The 18,981-nt window shown below is 57.1% G+C and overlaps 1 protein-coding gene across 1 annotated transcript in view; it reads right to left on the bottom strand.

The window, feature by feature from the left end:
- Positions 1–3,811: 3,811 nt before the first annotated feature.
- Positions 3,812–18,981, bottom strand: part of RUNX3 (runt related transcription factor 3) — a 29,141-nt gene continuing 13,971 nt past the window's right edge. The window contains exons 5-6 of the mRNA XM_015598805.1: positions 11,601–11,759; positions 3,812–6,924 (exon numbers count right to left, since the gene is read on the bottom strand). Coding sequence (XP_015454291.1) covers positions 6,380–6,924; positions 11,601–11,759 — 704 coding nt within the window. The 3' untranslated portion in view covers positions 3,812–6,379. The remainder of the gene's footprint in view (positions 6,925–11,600; positions 11,760–18,981) is intronic.

Here is an 18,981-nt window from a genome sequence, read left to right as displayed (position 1 = left end):
AAAACCCTTGAAAAGAATAACTTTGGTTTTCTCTGGAAGAGCGAGATTATGGGTAATTTTCCTTTTGTTCTTGTTGGTAATTTGTATTATCCACTTTTTCTCCCATGATTATGTGATTTTAAAATTCAATACATAAAACTTGGGAACTTCAGGCTCAGGGTCTTATAACCATTAAATCTTTGGGTCTCAGAGGAGTAAGGGTGGCTGGACTAGACTCTGAACCCTAGAACTTTTAGTCAGAGAGGCTGCGTGTGGCCTTGAGTACGGTCAAGGGATTGTCATGAGGCAGGACTTAAGGCTTCACTAAAAACCTGTGGGGCGGGGGCCGGGGAGATGGCAGGGCTGTTGTTACTGCACAATGGCAAAAACTATTATCCAGATCTTGTCCCAAGTAGCTCCCTCAAGTGCCATGATCCCTGAGAGACGGAGCATGGGCCCTTCTTAGGACTTCGGTGCTAAAGATGTCCTAGGTACGCTTAGCTCCTCTTCACACCATCTGTGCAAGCTTCACCCTCCTTTGCTTGGACTATTGCAGTAGCCTGAGACCAGGTCTCAGCACCTCCATGCAGCCCACGTTCTGTGCTGCCATGGTGATCCCCTCCAAACGCACCCATTGGAATATGCCGCCATACCTCAGCTGGGCTCTCCAGTGCCCACAGGACCAAATCCAAGCCCCTCAGCTTGGCCTTCAGCTCCCACGACACGGGCCTGCTCGCTTCCCCTCTCCCGTCGCCATCATTCCGTCTTCCCCACCATCCTCTCCAGCTCAGCCACATTCCTGTTCTCCAGACATTTGCGCATGCACAGAAGGCCCTCCTGCTGCCTCTCTGCCTGGTGAAGTTCTGTTCATCTCTCCACCTGGTCTTACCCACCCTGTGTATTCCAAGGGTTTGAATTGTTTTCCTGTCTGTCTGCTCTAGGAACTCCTCAGGGGCATGGCTGCGACTTCACATGCCTTTCCTTCTGGCTGTCTGGCACGCGGAGGGTAGGGTGCGGCTTGGGTCTATGTTTGGTGAATGAGTAAATGAACGCTAGCCAAGTCCATGCAGACACCAGGCCTAGAGAGCAGAGTGGGGTGGCACGGCCCGAACGGCTGCCACCCATTAGGACCCCCATGAGGCCACACTGTTTCCAGCAGCTGGCCTGGGCACAGAGGAAGGGTGGGTCCAGAAAACGGGCTCTGGGCTGCCCCACTCCCCTCTGCCTGAGGGCTTCCTCCTCGCCGGGCTCAGGGCAGGCTCTCTCTGCGGGTGAATATAAATATATAAAACAAACAGCACGCGTGTAGCTGCAAAACTAAAAATAGGAAGCCTGGAATCCGGCTCCCCAGGCTCCTCGAGCTGCTGGACCACACAGGTGTGGGTGCGAATGTTGGGGGATGTAGGCCCTCACCAGCCCCCCGGCCCTCGTGGAAAGGATTGGGGGGCTCTCTGGGTTTCCGAATGGAACAGTTCGTTCTTTCACTCTGCCTCCCCCCACCTCTCTGTGTCTGACAGCTCGTTTCATGTATGACCCCAAAATGAACCGACCCACTGAGGTGCATTTGCTGCTCGCATAGCCAGGCTGGATGTCTGGTGGGGTCGAGAGCGGCCCCCTGGGCCGTGCTGTGGGGGCCTGGGTGGCTGTGTTTATGGGGTGCAGTCTGAGGCAAGGGAGGAGTGAGGCGGGCCTAGGTCAGTGTCCAGCCCGGTCCTGCTCCACATCACCGGTGTGGAGCACACACTGGGACAGCTCTCACGGCCGTCCACTCAGACCCTCAGGAGGTCCGATTTTCCCCCTGGGCTCACGCCGTTATCTCAGGCCCAGAAAATCCCGCCAGGATGTCCATTTCTTGGAATAAAAGCCAAAGCCATCTCCGTGGCCAGAAGTCCAGCAGTTTGAGGGCTGCTCCCTGAGGCCAGCGGGGCAGGTCTGTCTGGGGGCCACGTCATTCCTTAGGAGGTGCCAAGCACAGACGACCAGAAGACCGTCTCTGGGAGCCCCAAAGCCAGTACTGCCTCTCTCAGCTTGTCCGTGGCCAGCCGCAGGCTGTGGGGGCCGGAGTGGGGCTGGAGAAACTGCAGGCACAGCCCAGAGAGAAGCGACTCTGGAACGAGATGGCCTCCTGACCCTGTCCTAAGGTCTTGCTGGTGGCTGGGGGTAGAGGTGGGGGTACGAAGGCGGGGCCAGGGCTCTAGGAGGCTGGGGTTGCTGGACTAGGGATGTCAACTGTCCCTTTAAGCCCAGTAAACTCCTATCCCAAAGCAGGGTCTCTGGGGGCCACGGGACCTGTGATCCTGCTATACGTCTGGCACATAGGAGGTGCTATGTAAGATCTGAATAAAAAAGGAAGCTCAGAGAGGGACAGGGACCTCTCACAGCCACATAGCTAAAGGACGAAAGGAAACTTCTTGCACATCCAGACACTCGCCCCAGCCTTGAGATTAGGAAATGCTAATGCCTAACCTAATTCTGGCTGCAGTTGAGGCAGCCCCTTCTCATCCTTCTCTGGAGGGGAAGGTCCACTCCCGCCTCACCTGCTGCCACCTGCAGGCCACTGTGGTTACTGCAGTGCTTCCCAGCATAGCTCTCAAACTGTGTGCCACTGCCAGCAAGTCCTGGACTTCTCTGGGCCTCAGTTTTCCTTTGAGAAAACTGGATGTGCTAGATTGTGCCCGGTGGGGTGAAGATAATGGAGATTTGAGTCAGGGGCTATGGAGGCCACAGCTGTTCTCCCACCAGCTGTGGCACCAAAGTGAGACTGGTCAGGAGGGGCCTGAACTGTGGTCCCTTCATAATCTCCATCATCTCCACTAAGTGACCCCAAATAGCAGAGTGTTAGCCTGTGGACACTGCTTCAGGACCGGCCCTGCTCACCTGGGCAGATGTCCTTCAGAGCACACCCAGAATGAAATGCTGCAGCTATGGCTGGAATTCTGCTCAGAGAAGAACCTGCTGCCCCCTTGGGCAGGGGGGATGCCGGGGGGTGGGGGTGGGGTGGAGTTAGGCTGGGGAAATGGAACTTCCTGTTGGGTGTTGAGTTTCAGGCAGACCAACCTAACTGAATAAAGCCAAGTGGGATTGGCTTTTGAAGTGTGTACTTTCACTTGAAAATAAGGTCTGTTTTATGAAAATTCTCCTCCACAAGTCTCAACTAGACAGGCGTGGTGGACCAGGCTTCCTTGCTGGCAGGGTGGGGGTGGGGTGCTGCTAAGACAGGTCCCCACGCCATCACACCCATAGCCCCCAGCATCAGGCCACGGTCCTAGCTCAGCCACAAACCACTCCAGGGAGATGTGAAGACAGATGACACCCTCTCTTTGCGCCTCAGGTGTTTCATCTGCAAAATGGGGGAGCTGATGACATGGCTGTTTGCTTTGTATTCTGATTGCTGTTAACTTGCCACTGTCCCAGCAAACACAAGTACCAGAGGGGATTCTCACCAAGGCTGCTTTATGCTCCACCTGCTTCTGCCCTCTCCCCAACTCTGAGCCGGGAGAAAAGCTGGACGAGGTGCACAGCTTCTGCCTACACGTGCAAAATCACAGGCCACTTGTGAGGGGAGAAAGGGCGGCGGCGCCTTGCAGACCTGACGTTCTTCTGGGGTCCTGGCCACACCAGGAGGGGGCCTCGACTGCTGCACTTGCCCAGGGTGGTTTGTGCGGCCATTCCTGATGGAGCTGATGCAGGGAGGCCAGAGCGCTGGGGTCTCCACAGCAGTGTGTTTGGTCGTGTTCAGGCCCCCAGGCCCCAGCCCATTCTTCCTCGGCCATGGTGGGAGGTCTCCATCCTCACCCACCCCCGCCATGCACACAGCCCTAGAAGCCCGGCATTGGGATCCTTCAACACATCTCAGAGTTATATTATAATAAATCAGTCAAAATTCCATTTTACAGTTAAATAGTACAGAAGACAGACAGTTTACTATACAAGCAAGTTGTGCATTAAAAACAAACACACCAAGCAAATTATAGTGCAAAGCAGTTTCCACCCCTCCCTACCCTCTTCCCAGCTCTGGAACGGTTTTATGGAAGATATGAGTGTAGCAGGTATTAACACCTCAGCATGACAATATGTCACAAAGGATATGTACCCACCACCGCCAAGCTTACAGTAACGTGGTACCAAAACGCCTTCGTCTCCTTGTGCTTTCTAAATCAGTGTGTTTGCCTGGTACAACTTGAAAGCAGCCTTGTAAGTAAAAACCCTTCTACAAGCCCAGGCCGTCTGTAGCCACTCTGGGCCTTAAACACAGATTCGGCATGGCCGCTGTCATTTCCAGTCAGGGGTGGGGGGTAGGGTCAATTTATTTCCTGTCTCTGCCCCAACCAGGGCTTGGACATCAGGAAGGGGGAGTAATCCGAGGTGGGGCTACAAAGTGCTGGGCACTGGGAACCTGAGGGGGCCTCCCACACAGTCTACGACCACAGAGAATAGGACTGAAGAAGGTGCGTGGAGAATGGGTTTGTAGCTGCTTCCTGAGAAGAGGTGGGGAGCCACCCTGGGTGCAGGGAGTCAGCAGGACACCCCCAGCAGCTATTGTGAAGAGATGGAGACGGCTCTTTTTCCAGTGAGGGCAGGACAAGAGAAACCGCAGCAGGAGGGGTTTAAACAAGATCGCCAGAAGGACTCCCCGACCTGCCAGAGTGTGTATCCGGTGTTCACATCTGGCTGTTGTTACGGGCTGTGGTTGGTACGGCAGGCCGAGCACTATGACAGAGACGGCCACTGCGGAGCATCCTGCAGGGGAGATTTCCACATCCACAGAGGATATGGCTGAAACGACTGCTGAAAACCACATGCTGCTTACCCCTTACGAGAGTTTTCTTGCCCTTTTCCACCTACGCTTTTCTAGAATTAAAGAATTCAGACACGAGAATCCACGCGGCCTGACCCCTTGGGCAAGGCTTGCCGTCCCATTTGCAGACCGAAGCGGCGCAGAGTGGGCCGAGCTGAGGCTGGTGAGCCTTTGCCAGCTCCTCCGCTCTGCCGTCAGGCAGCCACTGCTCTCCACCTCTCACCTCCCACCCACCAGGACCAGGGCACGTGTCTAAGAGCCACAGATATGCGATGCCAGCATCTCATCAGCATTCCCCTCGGCCCCCAGCTGGGCCGGCCTTTGAAGGACGTTGGCGGAATGCTATGGAAGGGATGTGACTTCTTGAGGAAATATTGAGGTCCCAGCGACGGAATCGCTGGGAGGGGTAAGGGGTACTGTTCGCTATCACGGGATCACGGGGCTTTACCTGTAAGAGAGCATGTGTTTGGAAATGTTGGACTGAAGCTTCGTTTTCTGAAATCAGCTTTAAAAACTAGTTTTTGCTCACGACGGCTTGTGGAGCACAGACTGGTTAAAGACGGGGAGATGTGTGTCGGAGGTCGGGAGATGTGGCGGGGCCTCCCCACGAGGCTGGGGGTCTGCACGGCTTGGCCGGGCCTAGGTGAGACGAGGGTGCTGACATCTGACTGCGAGACCCTTCACCTCAGTGCTTTCTGCCAGGACCTATCTGGTCCCTGTGCTCTCTCCAAAAATGGCAATTCTGAGACCGGCCTAGGGAGAAGGGGGAATCCCCGGCTCCCCACCAAGAGAACAGCAGGTGAATGCCTTGGGCTGGTAAAGTGCATGGAGGACTCGTCTGCAGGTGCTTTCCCTGGTTTTAGGGACCTACCTCCATAGGCTAGTCTAGTTTGGGGCTTGGGACCCACAAATAGCTGGGACAGGGATGGGGGCTTCTTAGCTGTTAGAAATTGTGGGGAAGCGGAGCTGGGGGGACTGGCTTGGGAGTATTCTCATCTCATCTCTGCCAGTGATTTCCTGGGTCCTCTGGATGGGTCCCTTCCCTGTCTATACAATGAGGGGAACCCCTCTCAGGGCGGGGAGACCCTTCAGTTTTGAATCAATTTGCATAAATGTGGAGGAAGGGCTGGGCTCCTGGGGTGCAGGGTCTCTGAGGAAGGTGGGGGTGGGGAGGGCTTTCCAGGGCCCCCTGGATAAGAGGCCAAACTGTGTGGGCAAATGCAGCCTCTCTCTGGAACAGACAATGGTCTCTGTCCCAGGAAACCCAGGCCCCATGACAATACTGGGCATTGCTGGGAATGGCCAGGTCGCCAGGGGAGGTGGCAGGAAGAGGATACTTTTCCCACAGGAGAGTGGGATGAGACGACTAGGATGTGGGCTGGGGGCGGTCCCTAGCCCTCTGTACAAAGACGTGGCTGGACTAGATGCTCCCAGAGCCACCCACCAGCTCTGGGCCCCAGGACCCACGGACCCTGGGCCCGTGATCGCCACAGAGTATAGGTCCCATTCCTGCCCCGAGCCTCGGAGCTGGGCCAGCCACTCGTCAGGAAGGTTCTCGGGGTCCCCGTCCCCATCGGGAGCAGTCCACTTTGCCCCGGGTGGTCAGTAGGGCCGCCACACGGCCTCGTCCATGCGGCCCGGCGTGCTCAGGGTGCTGGGCGAGTTGCTGTGGCTGCCGTCGCCCTCCACGCCGTCGCTCTGGCCTCCCAAGCTGGGGTTCATGAGGTTGCCGGCGGCCGTGGAAGCGGCGCTGCTGGTGCAAGAGGCCAGCATGCGGGTGGGTGAGCGGTCGCCGCCCCCGCTGCTGCCGGCCACCATGGAGAACTGGTAGGAGCCGGAGGACGCACCGTAGTACAGGTGGTAGGGGGACGGGTTGGTCTGGAAGGGCCCGCTCTGGTTCTGCGGTGTCCCAGGGTAGGGCGGCGGGAGGTAGGTGTGGTGGAAGCGGCTGGTGGCCGGCATGCTGGCCACACTGAGGCTGCTGATGCCCGTGCCCGAGGGCGTGGCACTGTAGGGGAAGGCGGTTGGCATGGCCCCCGGGTAATGCATCCTGGGGTCCGTGAAGCGGGTCTCTGGGAGGGTCTGCAGCGCTGAGAAGGAGCGGTCGAACTGGCGGGGGTCGGTGAAAGGGTTCAGGTCCGAGGTGCCTGGGGGACAGCAAGGAGGACGGTCAGTGGCAGTCCGACACTTCCCCAGTGGCCTTCTTCAAGAAGGACCTCAGTAAAGGGCGTCAAATACCTGGCGACGGAAGCAGACTGGGCCTCTGGTGGTGATCACACGGGGATATAGAGTATATAGATGTTGTATTATAAGGTTGTTCACTTGGAGCTTATCTATCTTATTAACCAATGTTACACCAATAAATATAATGCAATAAAAATAAAATAAAATAAATAAAAATAAAAAAAATAAAAAATAAAAGAAGGAATGACCTCAGGCCTGCGTGTGAGGGGGTGCGGGTTTCCTTGTTCCACATCTGGCTCTGCTCTTAATGGCCTAGCTGCCCGGGGGCAGGAGCCTGCCTGACTCTGAACGTGGCCCCACCTGGGAAGTGGGTGGGAACAGGTACCTGGGCTGCAGGTGGCCACAGGGCCTCCCTGGGCAGGCAGAAGTGTGGGGGTGCTCTTCTTTACCTAATGGAATTCTCTTCACAGCCTAGCAGTGCAGAAGCTGTCAGGGGGTGAAGGCTGGCCGCCCCCCTGCCCCACCCCGGGCTGTTGGAGGTGTGGGTAGCTGTCAAGGACAAGACCGGCCTCCCAGCAGGACTGGCCCGGCAGCTTCTGCCTCCCTTCCTCCTGGTTAAAAACTGGCAAGACCGTGGGTGTGGAGCGGGTCTGCAATGGCCCTACGAGACGGGGATTTGCAGTCTGCTTTTGCAGGTAAGGAAACTGAGGCAGAGACAAAGACTAATTTTCTTGACACTGCAGAAAGGACTTGAACTCCTCATGAGACCTCTGCCTTCTGCTCTCTGCTGGGGCGTGGTGCGGGCCTGCCACTGCCCAGGTGGGGCTCAGTTAGGTTACGCGAGCTCACGCCTGTGTGGTGGGGGCTCAGTCTGCAGTGGCTCTGTGTGCTCCCCAGCCCCACACACCTCGCCCCGGGCCTGCGTCTCCAGGGCTGTCCTGCACAACGAGAGGCCACCTCCGCCTGAGATGGCAGCCAGAGGTGCTTGGTGGCCAAGGCCCTGCTCTTGTCAAAAAGAGACCCAGTGTCCAGCCCAGGCCCTGCCCAGCTCCTGCAGTTTGGTTCCTCACTGGAGTCATCTGAGCTTCTGCCCGCTGTTTGGCATAGAACCCAAACCCTTAGCAGTGAAAGGGGCCCTGGGATTAAGTCTAAGCCCCTTGAAAGGGAAACAGAGGCCGAGAAAGGGCGAGGCACTTGTCTAAGGACCCTAGCACAAAATCCTACGGTTCCGGTCCTGAACCCCGATACGGGCCTGACTGTCCCACCTCTAAGGCAGCACAGAACGAAGGCTAACTGTGTGGTCTCTGTGGCTGGATACTGATCCTGGTTCTGACACTTACTAGCTGTGTGTTCTTGGACAAGTCACTTAACCTCTCTGTGCATCAATCTTCCCACGTGAAAAATGGAGATAGTAATAGCTCCTAGGGATTAAATAGTTAATACACGTAAACTGCTTAGATTGGGTACAGAGTAGAGGCCTGATGAGGGTTTGCACTGCTGCAGTGGCTCTGACACCTCTTGCTCTGGGCACCCAGGGGAACTGGGCCATTCAGAGCCCTGCAAAAATGAGCCCGATCCTGGGCCTTCCTTGTACCCTGGCCAAGGAGGTGACTCTGGGCAGCAGCGGGGAAGTGGATGAGCCCCCAGCAGTGGTCCCGAGGGGAAGTCTGTCTGGCGCCAACTCCTCCGTGCCACTCCACCAAAGAGGACTCGGAGACCAGCCTCTGTCCTCTGGGCAGCTCCTGATGGGCACAGCCCTCGGCTGGGGATAGAGAGCTACGGATGCCCTCAGGCCTCTGGCTTCCCCAGATCTGCGTGCCCTCAGATGAGACTTGTAACTTGTTTGGGCTTTGGGGTCTTCCCAACTCAGCTGGAGATGCTTCCTCAGCAGTGGCCTCCAGTCCTGGCCCTGGAGCAGAATGGAATGATGCTCTCGGGCTCAACGTCGGGGGATGTGGGGGCAGGTGTCCTTCTGGAACACCTGGTACCCTCCTAACAGGTCTCTTGTCTGGTCGGTGCTGCCTCGAAGCCTAGGGGGTCAGAGTTGCCTAGCTCTCTGCCCTCATCTGGGAACCCCAGGTGGGGAAGGCCTTGTTGACAGTGCCTGGCACCCCGAGCATAGCCAAGCATGAAGCTAATGCCTTCACTCTGAGCCCAGGAAGTGAGTGTTGCCTACCTGACAGGAACTCCATTCTCAAAACAAAGGAAACCCAAACAGGGACCCCAGGATATGACAGTGGGGCTGCAGCACAGGAAACACAAGGCCAAGGCCATGCGAGGTGGGCCTGGGCCTGGTATGTGTGGCCTTGGAGTTCACATGGGCTGCGGGCTCTGAGCTGGACCTGCCCAGACAGCCACTGTCCCCTTCTGCCTCCCTCCCAGGGTGGTGGGGAAGCATCTGCCCTCAGCACCCCCGAGGCTCCTGCCCCTCAGCTCCCCCAGCCCAGGAGCCCCAGGAAACCGGAGCTGACCAGCTGTCGAGCAGCCAATCCCAACACTGGAAGGAAATGTTTATTTTCTTCTCCAAATTGCCCCAGCTGCTGTGTGGTGGCTGAATGAGGCCTTTGAGCTGTGAGAAGCCCCCATTGTGGGCAGCCACAGCCAGGGGCTGGGGGCTGGGGTATGAAGAGTCGGGGCCTCTGCACTGCTTGACAGTGACCAAAGCCGGGGGTCAAAGCTATTAACAGGCACCAAGAGGAGTGGTGGTGGAGTGTTTGAGGGGATCCCCAGGATGGAGTCTGAAGGCAGAGGCTTATCCCAGCAGAAGGGGAGGGCCAATGAAAGGGCCCCAAACCCAGCCCTGCCAACAGTCCTCTGTGGCAGGTACCTCCTTCTTCCCACTTCATAGATGAGGCTCAGAGAGGTGAAGTGACTTGCTTAAGAACACACAGCCAGTGCCTAGCAGAGCCAGCATTCCAAGCCTGGTCTGCATGAGTACCAAGTCCATGCTCCTTCCCTGGTCCTTGCTGTCAAGAGCCCTTCCTCTTACTCCGAAGGCGATAGTCCTGGGGATGGGGAGGCCAGGCTGGGTCAAGAGCCACACAGGCAGCCTGAGGGCCAGTGCCGTGGGTGGCTAGGGAGGGCCTGGGGAGCCCTGCCTACGGTGTAGCAAAAGGGGCAGGACTGGGCCAGCCACGCCCCACCTAGGCCCCACCTCTCCTCTCAGCCCCAGAGTGGAGGCAGGAGGTCTTCCTGCTGCCAGGCCAGACTCAGCCCTTTGGGGCTGGACAGTGGGTGTGCAGCCTCCCGCAGGCTGCCTCAGGCACTGATTCCCCAGCCACGTCCCCACTGTGGTGGGAACGCAGAGATGGGCTCCCCTTCCATGGGAGCTGCTGGAACGGAAGGCATTGTTTATCCCTGACCTGCTAGATTCTGGAGCTCCCTGGCTGGGCCCCAATATCCCCATGCACCCCGGCTTTGCTCATACAGAATAAGGTCTGAAGTGTTAGGCTACTGGACTTGACAAATGATAGCTGGTAGGCAACGGGAGCATGGACAGCTTTTGGGCAGGGGTGGGGATGAGCCCAGAATGCAGAGTACCTCCCACTGCCTGCAGCCCCCAGGTTCAAGAGCTGCTGAGTATCTCAAACTTGCTAGCTCACAGGCTCAGAGCAGCTGGACCTGGGGCCTCTCCCCGCCTTAGCAGGGCCAAGGCTTGGCTTCCCAGGCCAGAAAGGAAAGGACCTTCACTTCAAACTAAGGGACCGCACCAAGTCTGCCACAATCATGCAGCTGCCAGATGAGTTCCAACCAGGCTCTAGAGGACTGATTGACACGCACAGTGCAAGATGGCAGCCAGCACTCTTGCCTCTGTTCAGTACCGCTAAGGAGTGCTCTCTGCCCCAGCCTGGCCCAGGGGCCAACCGAGCGCACAGCCTCCTGGGCCTAAACCCACTGGCTGACAGAGCCTGCAAAGGGTAAATATTCATCAACCAACCAGGTACTGAGCACCTGCTATGGGCCAGGCATCTGTCTGCTCTGGAATGCCTGCCTGAGATCTAGCTTTGATTGTGCCTGCAGAATCCATCCAGACAATGCGGACCGAGATTCCTGTCTTGGACCTCCCTTCTGTTTGGGAGGAGTCTCTGGGCTGGCGGGGCCTTTCCCGGGCAATGCTGTGTGTTTCTCCAGGGCTGCAACATCACTTTACAGTTTGAGTTCAGTAACGGCATTTGACTGTCACCCTAACCCTGGGTAGAGGCATCCACCACCCTACTTTCAGATGAGAAAGCTGAGCCTTGGGTGGGGATGGTGTCTTTAGCAGGGACATGTCTGCCTCAGACTCCTCGGACAGTCATGCCTCAATTTTAATGGGCGTACTATGAGATTAACGCCCATTTCCCCAGGGGACAGTGAGCTCCTGGAGGGCAGGGACCATGTCCGTTCATGCTGATCTCTGGGGCCAGGAGCTACGTCTGGCACACAGTGGGTGCCAATAAATGTTTGCCGAGTGAATGAATGAATGAAGGGCAGACCCCAGGCTCGGGCACTCAGCATCCCTCAGGAAACACCTGTCGGAGCGAATGGGCACAGCTGCCTCCTTTATAACGCAACGGCAGCACAGTGAATGACACACGTCTAAGGACCACGTCCAAGTCCCCGTCTACCTCCCCCTACCGCAGCCTCCGCTGTACTATACCTTGGATGGGGGTCTGGGATTGGCTGCTGAAGTGGCTTGTGGTGCTGAGCGAGCTTCGAGGGCTGGGCGTGCTCGGTGTCACCCGCATGCGCAGCCGTTCCAGGTCCCCGAAGCGGTCAGGGAACGCCTTGGTCTGGTCCTCCAGCTTCTGCCGGTGCCCTGCAGAGCATGGGGAGCCTGTCAGCAGCTGGTTCCCAAGAGTCTCAGGGGAAAAGAACTGCCTGGCTCTGCTGGGACGTTCTCCCTGAGGTCTAACTTCAGGCCTCTGTAGGGAGAATCCTTAGGTTACCAACCTCTTTTCCGAGATTCTCTAAAGACTTTCTGAACAGAGAATGGTCGTATGTGCTGCCCTGGGGCTGCCATGATGATCTCAGCCCTATCTTTTCGAGCAGGAATACTCATTCTCATAGCCGAATCTCTACAACGCACTGGCAGAAGGGGAAACTGAGGCCACAAGCATGGGCAAGCGGCTCGAGCAGGCTCTCGTGGGGGCCAGGAAGAGAACCCAGGAGTACTGCCACCCTCTGCCCCCCAGCATCCCAGACCCCACCCTCCACATCTGCAAGAATGATGGGAGGTGGCCCTAGAATGGGACCGCTGTCCCCTCCAGCCCTGAGTCACCCCGGGACCCCCAGCACGTGCCTTCTCCTCTCTGAGCCTCAGACGGAAGGAAAATTCACCAGGATGCTGAAAAGAGGGTGAGGTGCCTTACTGAGGGTCTGGACCCTCATCTCTGACCGGAATTTGGGAACAGGGAACCAGTGCACCTGGCTTGGGGCCTTGCACTGGAGAAACTGCCAGCATTTTCCATTACCCCTCTGCCACGGCCCACACAGAAAGGACCCCGGCCTTGCTTTCTAGGCTCCAGAGGTACGGGCAGGGTCAAGGAGGTCATGTCCCTGCCTTTGTGTCACCAGCCAAGGCCACTTCAAGTCTTCTTGAATGACATCGGAGACCCCCCCCCCGCTCTCTCTCTCTCTCTCTCTCTCTCTCTCTCTCTCTCTCTCACACACACACACACACACACACACACACACACACACACACACACACACACACACATACCACTTTTCAATGACCTGTTTTACATTTCACAAGCAACACGTGACTATCTACAAGAATAAAAGCGTTACCCATAAAGCTATGGCTTTGAGCCACCCTAAACCCCTCCTCAGAAGTCCCCACGTGATCGGTTTGGAGACCTTTCCTTCCAGCCTCTTTTTGGTTTCACATGCATGAAAAGCACAGAGCAAGTTTCTCATGGAACTTTGTTGAATGACCTCAACCTGGTTGTATCGTTCTGTAACTTGCTTTTTCAGGAGCGCACCCTGGAACACCGTCTCAGTGTCCTTGTCTATAAGATGGGGAGGGTAACCCAGCCCTAAGAAAATGACAGAGTTCCTGCAAAGCCTCAGGAGTCCGAGGAAGACTGCACTGCGATGCTGGCGGCCACCCCTTGCTCCTGCGGGTCACGTCCCCTGGAGCTCACTCAGCCATCCCTCGTGGATATGCTCTTAGGTTATTTCTGAATTTCCTCCATTATTCCCTCACACGAGTGTTCCCAGGGCTGTCCCTGCTCACACCCCCGTGCTTCTGGGGATTTCTCCAGGGCAGACACTGCGATGGACTGCTCACGCAGAAGGCTGAGCACCCCTGGGCTCTCCTGCTCAGCCCGTCACCGGGGCTGGCCCATTCCACTCCACCCGGCCCCCGAGGGAGGAGGCCAGGAAGGCAGGGTGGCCTCGCCTTCCTTTTACAGGCAAGAGAGTTGCGGCTCGAAGAGGTGAAGAGGCTTGTCCGAGGTCACACACTGAGGAAGGGGTGAGGATTTCCTGGACCTGGGATGCCATGGAAAAGAAGCGTGAGGAGGGGCCAAGGGAGAGGAAAGTCTTGCCCGAGTCCATGGTCTGCAGTGACATGCGGAATTTTCTAGATTGACAGGGACAGAAGAGAGAAGTAGGTGGGGGGTAAAACAGAACGAACTCTTCACTGTCCTTCCTGTGTCCTGGAAAAGTGAGAAATGACTGAGGACCACCACCAGGAAAGAAAGGACCGAGTTGGAGGCCTTGGAATAGGCCTGATTTGGGGTTTTCAAAATGAGAATACCATGGATTCTGGGACCCCCACACCTTCGGACCCCCTACACGCCCCTGCCACAAGCTCAAATGGGCATCCGAGAGCCCTTAGAAAGGAAGCAGATAGACTTGGGAGCCACGGTGGGCTCAGCAAGTCGACAAGAACCAAGGAACCCACCTTCTCCTCTGAGGAGTCCCCACACCTGGAGCCCAGGGGACACCTGGCAGCTGGAATGAAACCACTAGACCTCCAGCCAGGCCCCCTGCTGCTGCCTCCCAGGAACCTTGGCCACAAAGGAGAACACATGCCTGGGCATGAGTTCTGATGGAGCTGGGGCTGCAAACTCGGCCGACTGTGAGGGACGGACAAGTCATGTAAACGAGGCACACGGGATGGGTGGGGACGAGGGCAGAGTGGAGAGGGTGCACCTTGTAGAAGGGACAGTCGCCATCCAATCCAGCTGACAGCTGACTCAGTGGGGGTAGGCCCAGTGTTGCCAGAGTTTCTAACTGACCAGGAGAAGCCATAAACCTGCTCTTACGAGAAATCACCTATGTTTTCTACGTCAACAATTAATTCCAATACTGGGAGGAAAAAGCCAGACCGACCACTTCGTAGAATGGGTTTTGCTCAGGGGCTGCCCGTCTGTAACCTCCAAGTTCATTTGCTGGTTGGTTGTGTAACCTTAGCTACTGAGGACTGGTTCATGGGTGCCCCTCAGGAGGTGGTCTCTAGGGGGGTGCCAGGAGGCTCGACGTCAGCCGTGATGGGCCTTGGAGGAAATGCTGCCCTTGCTGCTGAAGCCACCAAGAATGGTGGAGTGAGGTGGCTGAGCTGGAGAACAAATGAATTCAGAACAATCTCAACAGGCAGGAAGCCAACTGATGGAGCCGGAGACTGCAGACTGACCTGACAACAGCTTAGGTGCAAAGGATCTGGGTGTCTTAGTCAACCGCAAGCTTGAAGTGAGCCAATGGGGCTACACAGAAGCTGGTGCAAAACCTCAGCCCTTATTATTATCATCGCCAGCGAATAAAGTCTTGTTTCTGAGTCACACTGTGTACGAAGTGTTTACAGTTACTCCTGGGGCCCAGCGGAAGGAGGGCGGGGTTCACAGCGGGCCTGGGTTCGAAGATGGGCCCTGCCGCTTGCAGCCTGGTGGCCTCACTAAAGTCACACTCCTTTGCCCACATCTCAAGCCACAGTGTCCCCATCACGGCACCCTCACAGGTCGTGGTACTGGCCAAACAAGGTTTGTGAACATGCTCCACCCACATGGGTCACTGCCATCTCGACTGTAACTTCTACCCCAGCTCATGGCAAGAGAGTCAGGATCACCATCTCCACATTAGAGACTGTGAGGGTAAGTCACGTCTGGGACAATAGCCTGGACAGCAGAGCCAGCATCGGCGCGCAGACCCCTGACTCTAAGTTCTCTGCTCTTTCTCATGACACTTTCCTTTTTGCTCCCATTGCACAGACGGGGCCACCGAGGCTTCAAGATGAGACCTATGCTAAGTGGTTGGTCTGGGATATAAATCCCAGATTTACCTCATCTGGCCCCGGAGCACATTCTCCCACCATGAGCGCTTCTGCCTTCACATACGGCAGACTTCCTGGAGGAGGGAAGTTTTAACAGCACTTCGGGAATTGCTCCCATCGCTGGGGAAGGCAGGAACCGCTGTCGGGGAGGAGCAAAGGGAAGCGGAGGCGGCTCCACACGCCCAGGGTGCCAGAGTCTCAGCACCATGGGGCCCAGGCCTTCACTTTGGAAGCAGAACGGAACTTCCTGTGCCTGAGGAAGGAAGATGGGCCTGCAGAATAGAGCTCTTTCATTTGGCTACCCACAGTGGCAGCTGGGTGGGGATCTCTGGCCTGGCTCCTTTGGTCACCTGGGCCCAGCTTTTTCACACTGAGCCTCAGTTTCCCGTCTATATAGGCTGCTCACTGAGGTCCCTTTAGCTTTGAAAGTCCTTGACTTAAGATCACAAGGACTGGCCACTGGCCAGACTGGGGCCATAGAAGGAAAGGCGGCAGGGTTGCACGTTCCAGGGCCTGTCTACCACCATACTGCTGCTATGCTCAGGGTTTCTCGAGTACTGTCTGCCTCCCACACTTCAGATCTGCACCTCAGGCACAGCCCTGGCCAAGCATGCTTTCCTGTTCTTTGGGGCTCAGCCCAGGAGTCGCTCCTCCAGGAAGTCCCCTCTCCCAGCACTGAGTCCCCATGGTGCCTCTGCAGGCTAAGCGCAGCAGAGAGCAGGCGTGGAAATGGTGCTCAGCGGCCGATGCTCGAGTGTCTGAGCAGCTGATGTGTGCTGCCTCGTTTCACCCTGCATCATCCCACGAGGGAGGTCTACCACTGTCCCGATTTTACAGGTGAGAAAACTGAGGCTGGGTGATGCTCAGTGACATGCTTGAGGTCACACAGAAGGAACCTGGCCACCTTCCCTTCCTGAAGCCTATTCTGCCGGGAAGGAGCCTGGGGTTTGAAAATCAGGGTCTCCAGATGATGGGCCCAGAGCAGCTCTCTGCAGGTCCAGGAGGATGGGCCTGGGGACGGGAAGATGACAGGGTCTCAGCGGACTCCTCGAGGGCCCTGCCCTGCTCCGAAGCTCAGCACCGAGAGCTGACTCTCTAATCACACCCTACTCTAACCCGTCAAGTCCCTCTCCCGCTCTGGGCCTCAGTTTCCACACCTTTAAAATGGTTATCATCCCCCAGACCTCCAAGAGGGGAGAGCTGGGCTGCCTGGCAGTGGTGTCTGACTGGCGAGAGGCCAGCTTGGTGTCCTGCCTCGGATGGGTGGAGGGGGACAGGAGGCCAGCAGGCAATGGGGAGCAGGGAGCGGCAGAGCTGCGCAGGGCTGCAGCACAGGGTCATCTGCGGGGAACAATGTGGGCCCCATAATTCACTCATCTGAAGCCACTTGGCTGCCTGGCCTGCCCCTGGTGTGGCCACAGCCCAGACACAGCAGCCACTGTCTGCCCAGCCACGGGGTGGGGCACCTGGGCCCAAGGCCCACTCTGCGGCCTGTCAGGAGATTTACACCCGACTCTTAACAACCGCGCGGAATCGGAATCGCAGGCGGGTGCCGGGCCCCGGGTGGTCTGCTGTGAACGGCCCCCTGTGAGCAGATGAAAGCCGGTCGGTGGCTGGCAGGGGGCCAGCGGGCAGGGAGGCAAGTGGCTCCCTCCCAGGGCTGTAACTGGGGCTCTCCCATCAGCCTGGGGTTGATTAGGGGAACCCGGGAGGTCTGACGTTAACCCCTTCCCTCCTGCTGGGAGCACTCCCCTGGGAGTCATGGAGGTCCTGGGTGCTGGGACCAGGAGCAGCTGGCTCTCCTCAACTGGGACATCCGTCTGCCTCCCCACACCTGGAGCTGAGAATGAAATGGTGGCAACTTTAGGACCCTCCAAGGCCCACCTGCGGGCTTACAGTCACTTTTCTCGCCCATGCTGTCTGGCGCCCCCAGCAGCCACAATGACTGTTTGCTCACTTCCTTCAGGCCGCTGCTCAAACATCACCTCTTCAAAAGGTCTCCCCTGTCCCCGACCCCTGCCATGTCCCATCCCCCACACTCTCCGGTCTCCTTCTGCCCCCAGCTTTGTTTTTCCTTATAAAACTTGACATGACCTGAAATTAAATTAGCTCATCATTTGTTTACTTCATTTATTCCACACATATTTACTGAGCAGCTACTAAGGGCTCGCGTCTGTATTCTGGGGTCTAGACCAGCGCCTGGCAAAGCAGAGGAAAGAACCTGTGTCCTGTGGAGCACACAGTGGGGGAAGGTGAAAAATAAATAAATGAGTGAACTATAATCGCATCTTAGAAAGCGACCTGTGCTCGAGGTAAAATGAAAGCCGGAAAGTATAAGGGGGAGTCGGGGCACTGCTGCGGGAAGGAGCGAGCCACGAATTGGGGGTGTCTCAGGAGGAGAGTTCTGGGTAGAGGGAACAGCAGTGCAAAGGCCCTGAGGCAGGAGCAGGGACGGGCTGGAGTGAGTGAGGAGGAGAGTGTTTGAGAAGCGGGCAGAGGGTCACGGGCACGGACCAGGCGGGGCCTTGCGGGCCACGGGGACACCCGCACTGTTTACCATGTCGCTCTATCCCTAGTGTGTGAGACCCAAGAGGGCCAGAGCCCAACTGTTGGGTTCGCTGCGGTGTCCCCAGTTTCCAGAACTGGGTCTGACACATGGTAGGTGCCCAGGAAAATATTTGTTGAAATCATTCCACGTACATTTCTGGGAAGGACCCACAGACAGGACGCCGGGGCTGCTTCCCTAGACTCCTAAGGCCTCACGCAGGATTAAAACTCTGCATCCTACTCCTTCAGGTACCAGCGCCTGCTAAGCCTGGAAGACCCGGGGTGAGCAACTTCCCAAACCATGATCCATGTCAGACCTACCAGCACTGTCCTGCCTCCTCCCCCTATCCAGGATCCTGCTCAGCCACCAGTTTTTTAACCAGCCCCCAGTGACTGTGAGGGACACCAGCATTGAGAACCTCAGAAACCGAGGCCACACAGGCAGGAAGCCACCAAGCCAGCCTTCAAACCAAGCCGGCCACCTGGCTGCCGACTGGGCACGCTCTGCAGGGCACCGGAGGGGAACGACCTGGCCACAGAACCCACAGCGGCCTCAGGGATCTGCAGGCTCCAGTCCTTGGCTCCCAGGACGAGTGCCCACTCCCACCCCACAGAAGGCTCAGCCCTCACATGGGCCCGGGGGTCACCAAGCAGGAGAAAGGCCCAGAAAGGAAATCCTGTGATAATCCGTGAGGCTCGTTGGACCCTTCCTGCAGGCTGGGCAACTGTCAGCTGGTTTAATGCTCACAAGCCCTCCACAGAGAAGATGCTCATTTCATCCCGCTTTTACAGATGAGAACACAGAGGTGGGAAGGCCCTTCCGAGTGGCCTTCTTTTCTCTGAGCCCCAGGCTAGAGCCTCTGGGACACCGCAGCTCACCCTCAGGCAAGTGGCTTTGCCTCCTGGCCTGTCTCCTCCTGGGGCTGCTAAGGATCAATTAATGAAGACTGCCCAGGGCCTGGTACTCGGGGAGCGCTGGGTGACCAGCAGTGGCTGAGCTGGCCTCTTATCTCTTACAGTTGGGAAAACGGAAGCCTGCAAACAGGGAGAACTTGTCCAAGGTCACAAGCTGAAGGCCAGGCCGGGGCTGGAACTTAAGGTGCAGGTGAGACCTGACCTGGGGGCTGGGGGTGAGGGCAGGAGCAAGCAGGTCCTCAGGACGGGAGGCGTGGAGGACTGGCCCACTCGTTTTCTATAAATAAGCTTCTGCTAAGAT

This window comes from Pteropus alecto, unplaced genomic scaffold (genome assembly GCF_000325575.1).
Source record: "Pteropus alecto unplaced genomic scaffold, ASM32557v1 scaffold39, whole genome shotgun sequence".
Classification (NCBI taxonomy): Eukaryota; Metazoa; Chordata; class Mammalia; order Chiroptera; family Pteropodidae; genus Pteropus; species Pteropus alecto.
This window is presented reverse-complemented; position numbering and strand designations above follow the sequence as displayed.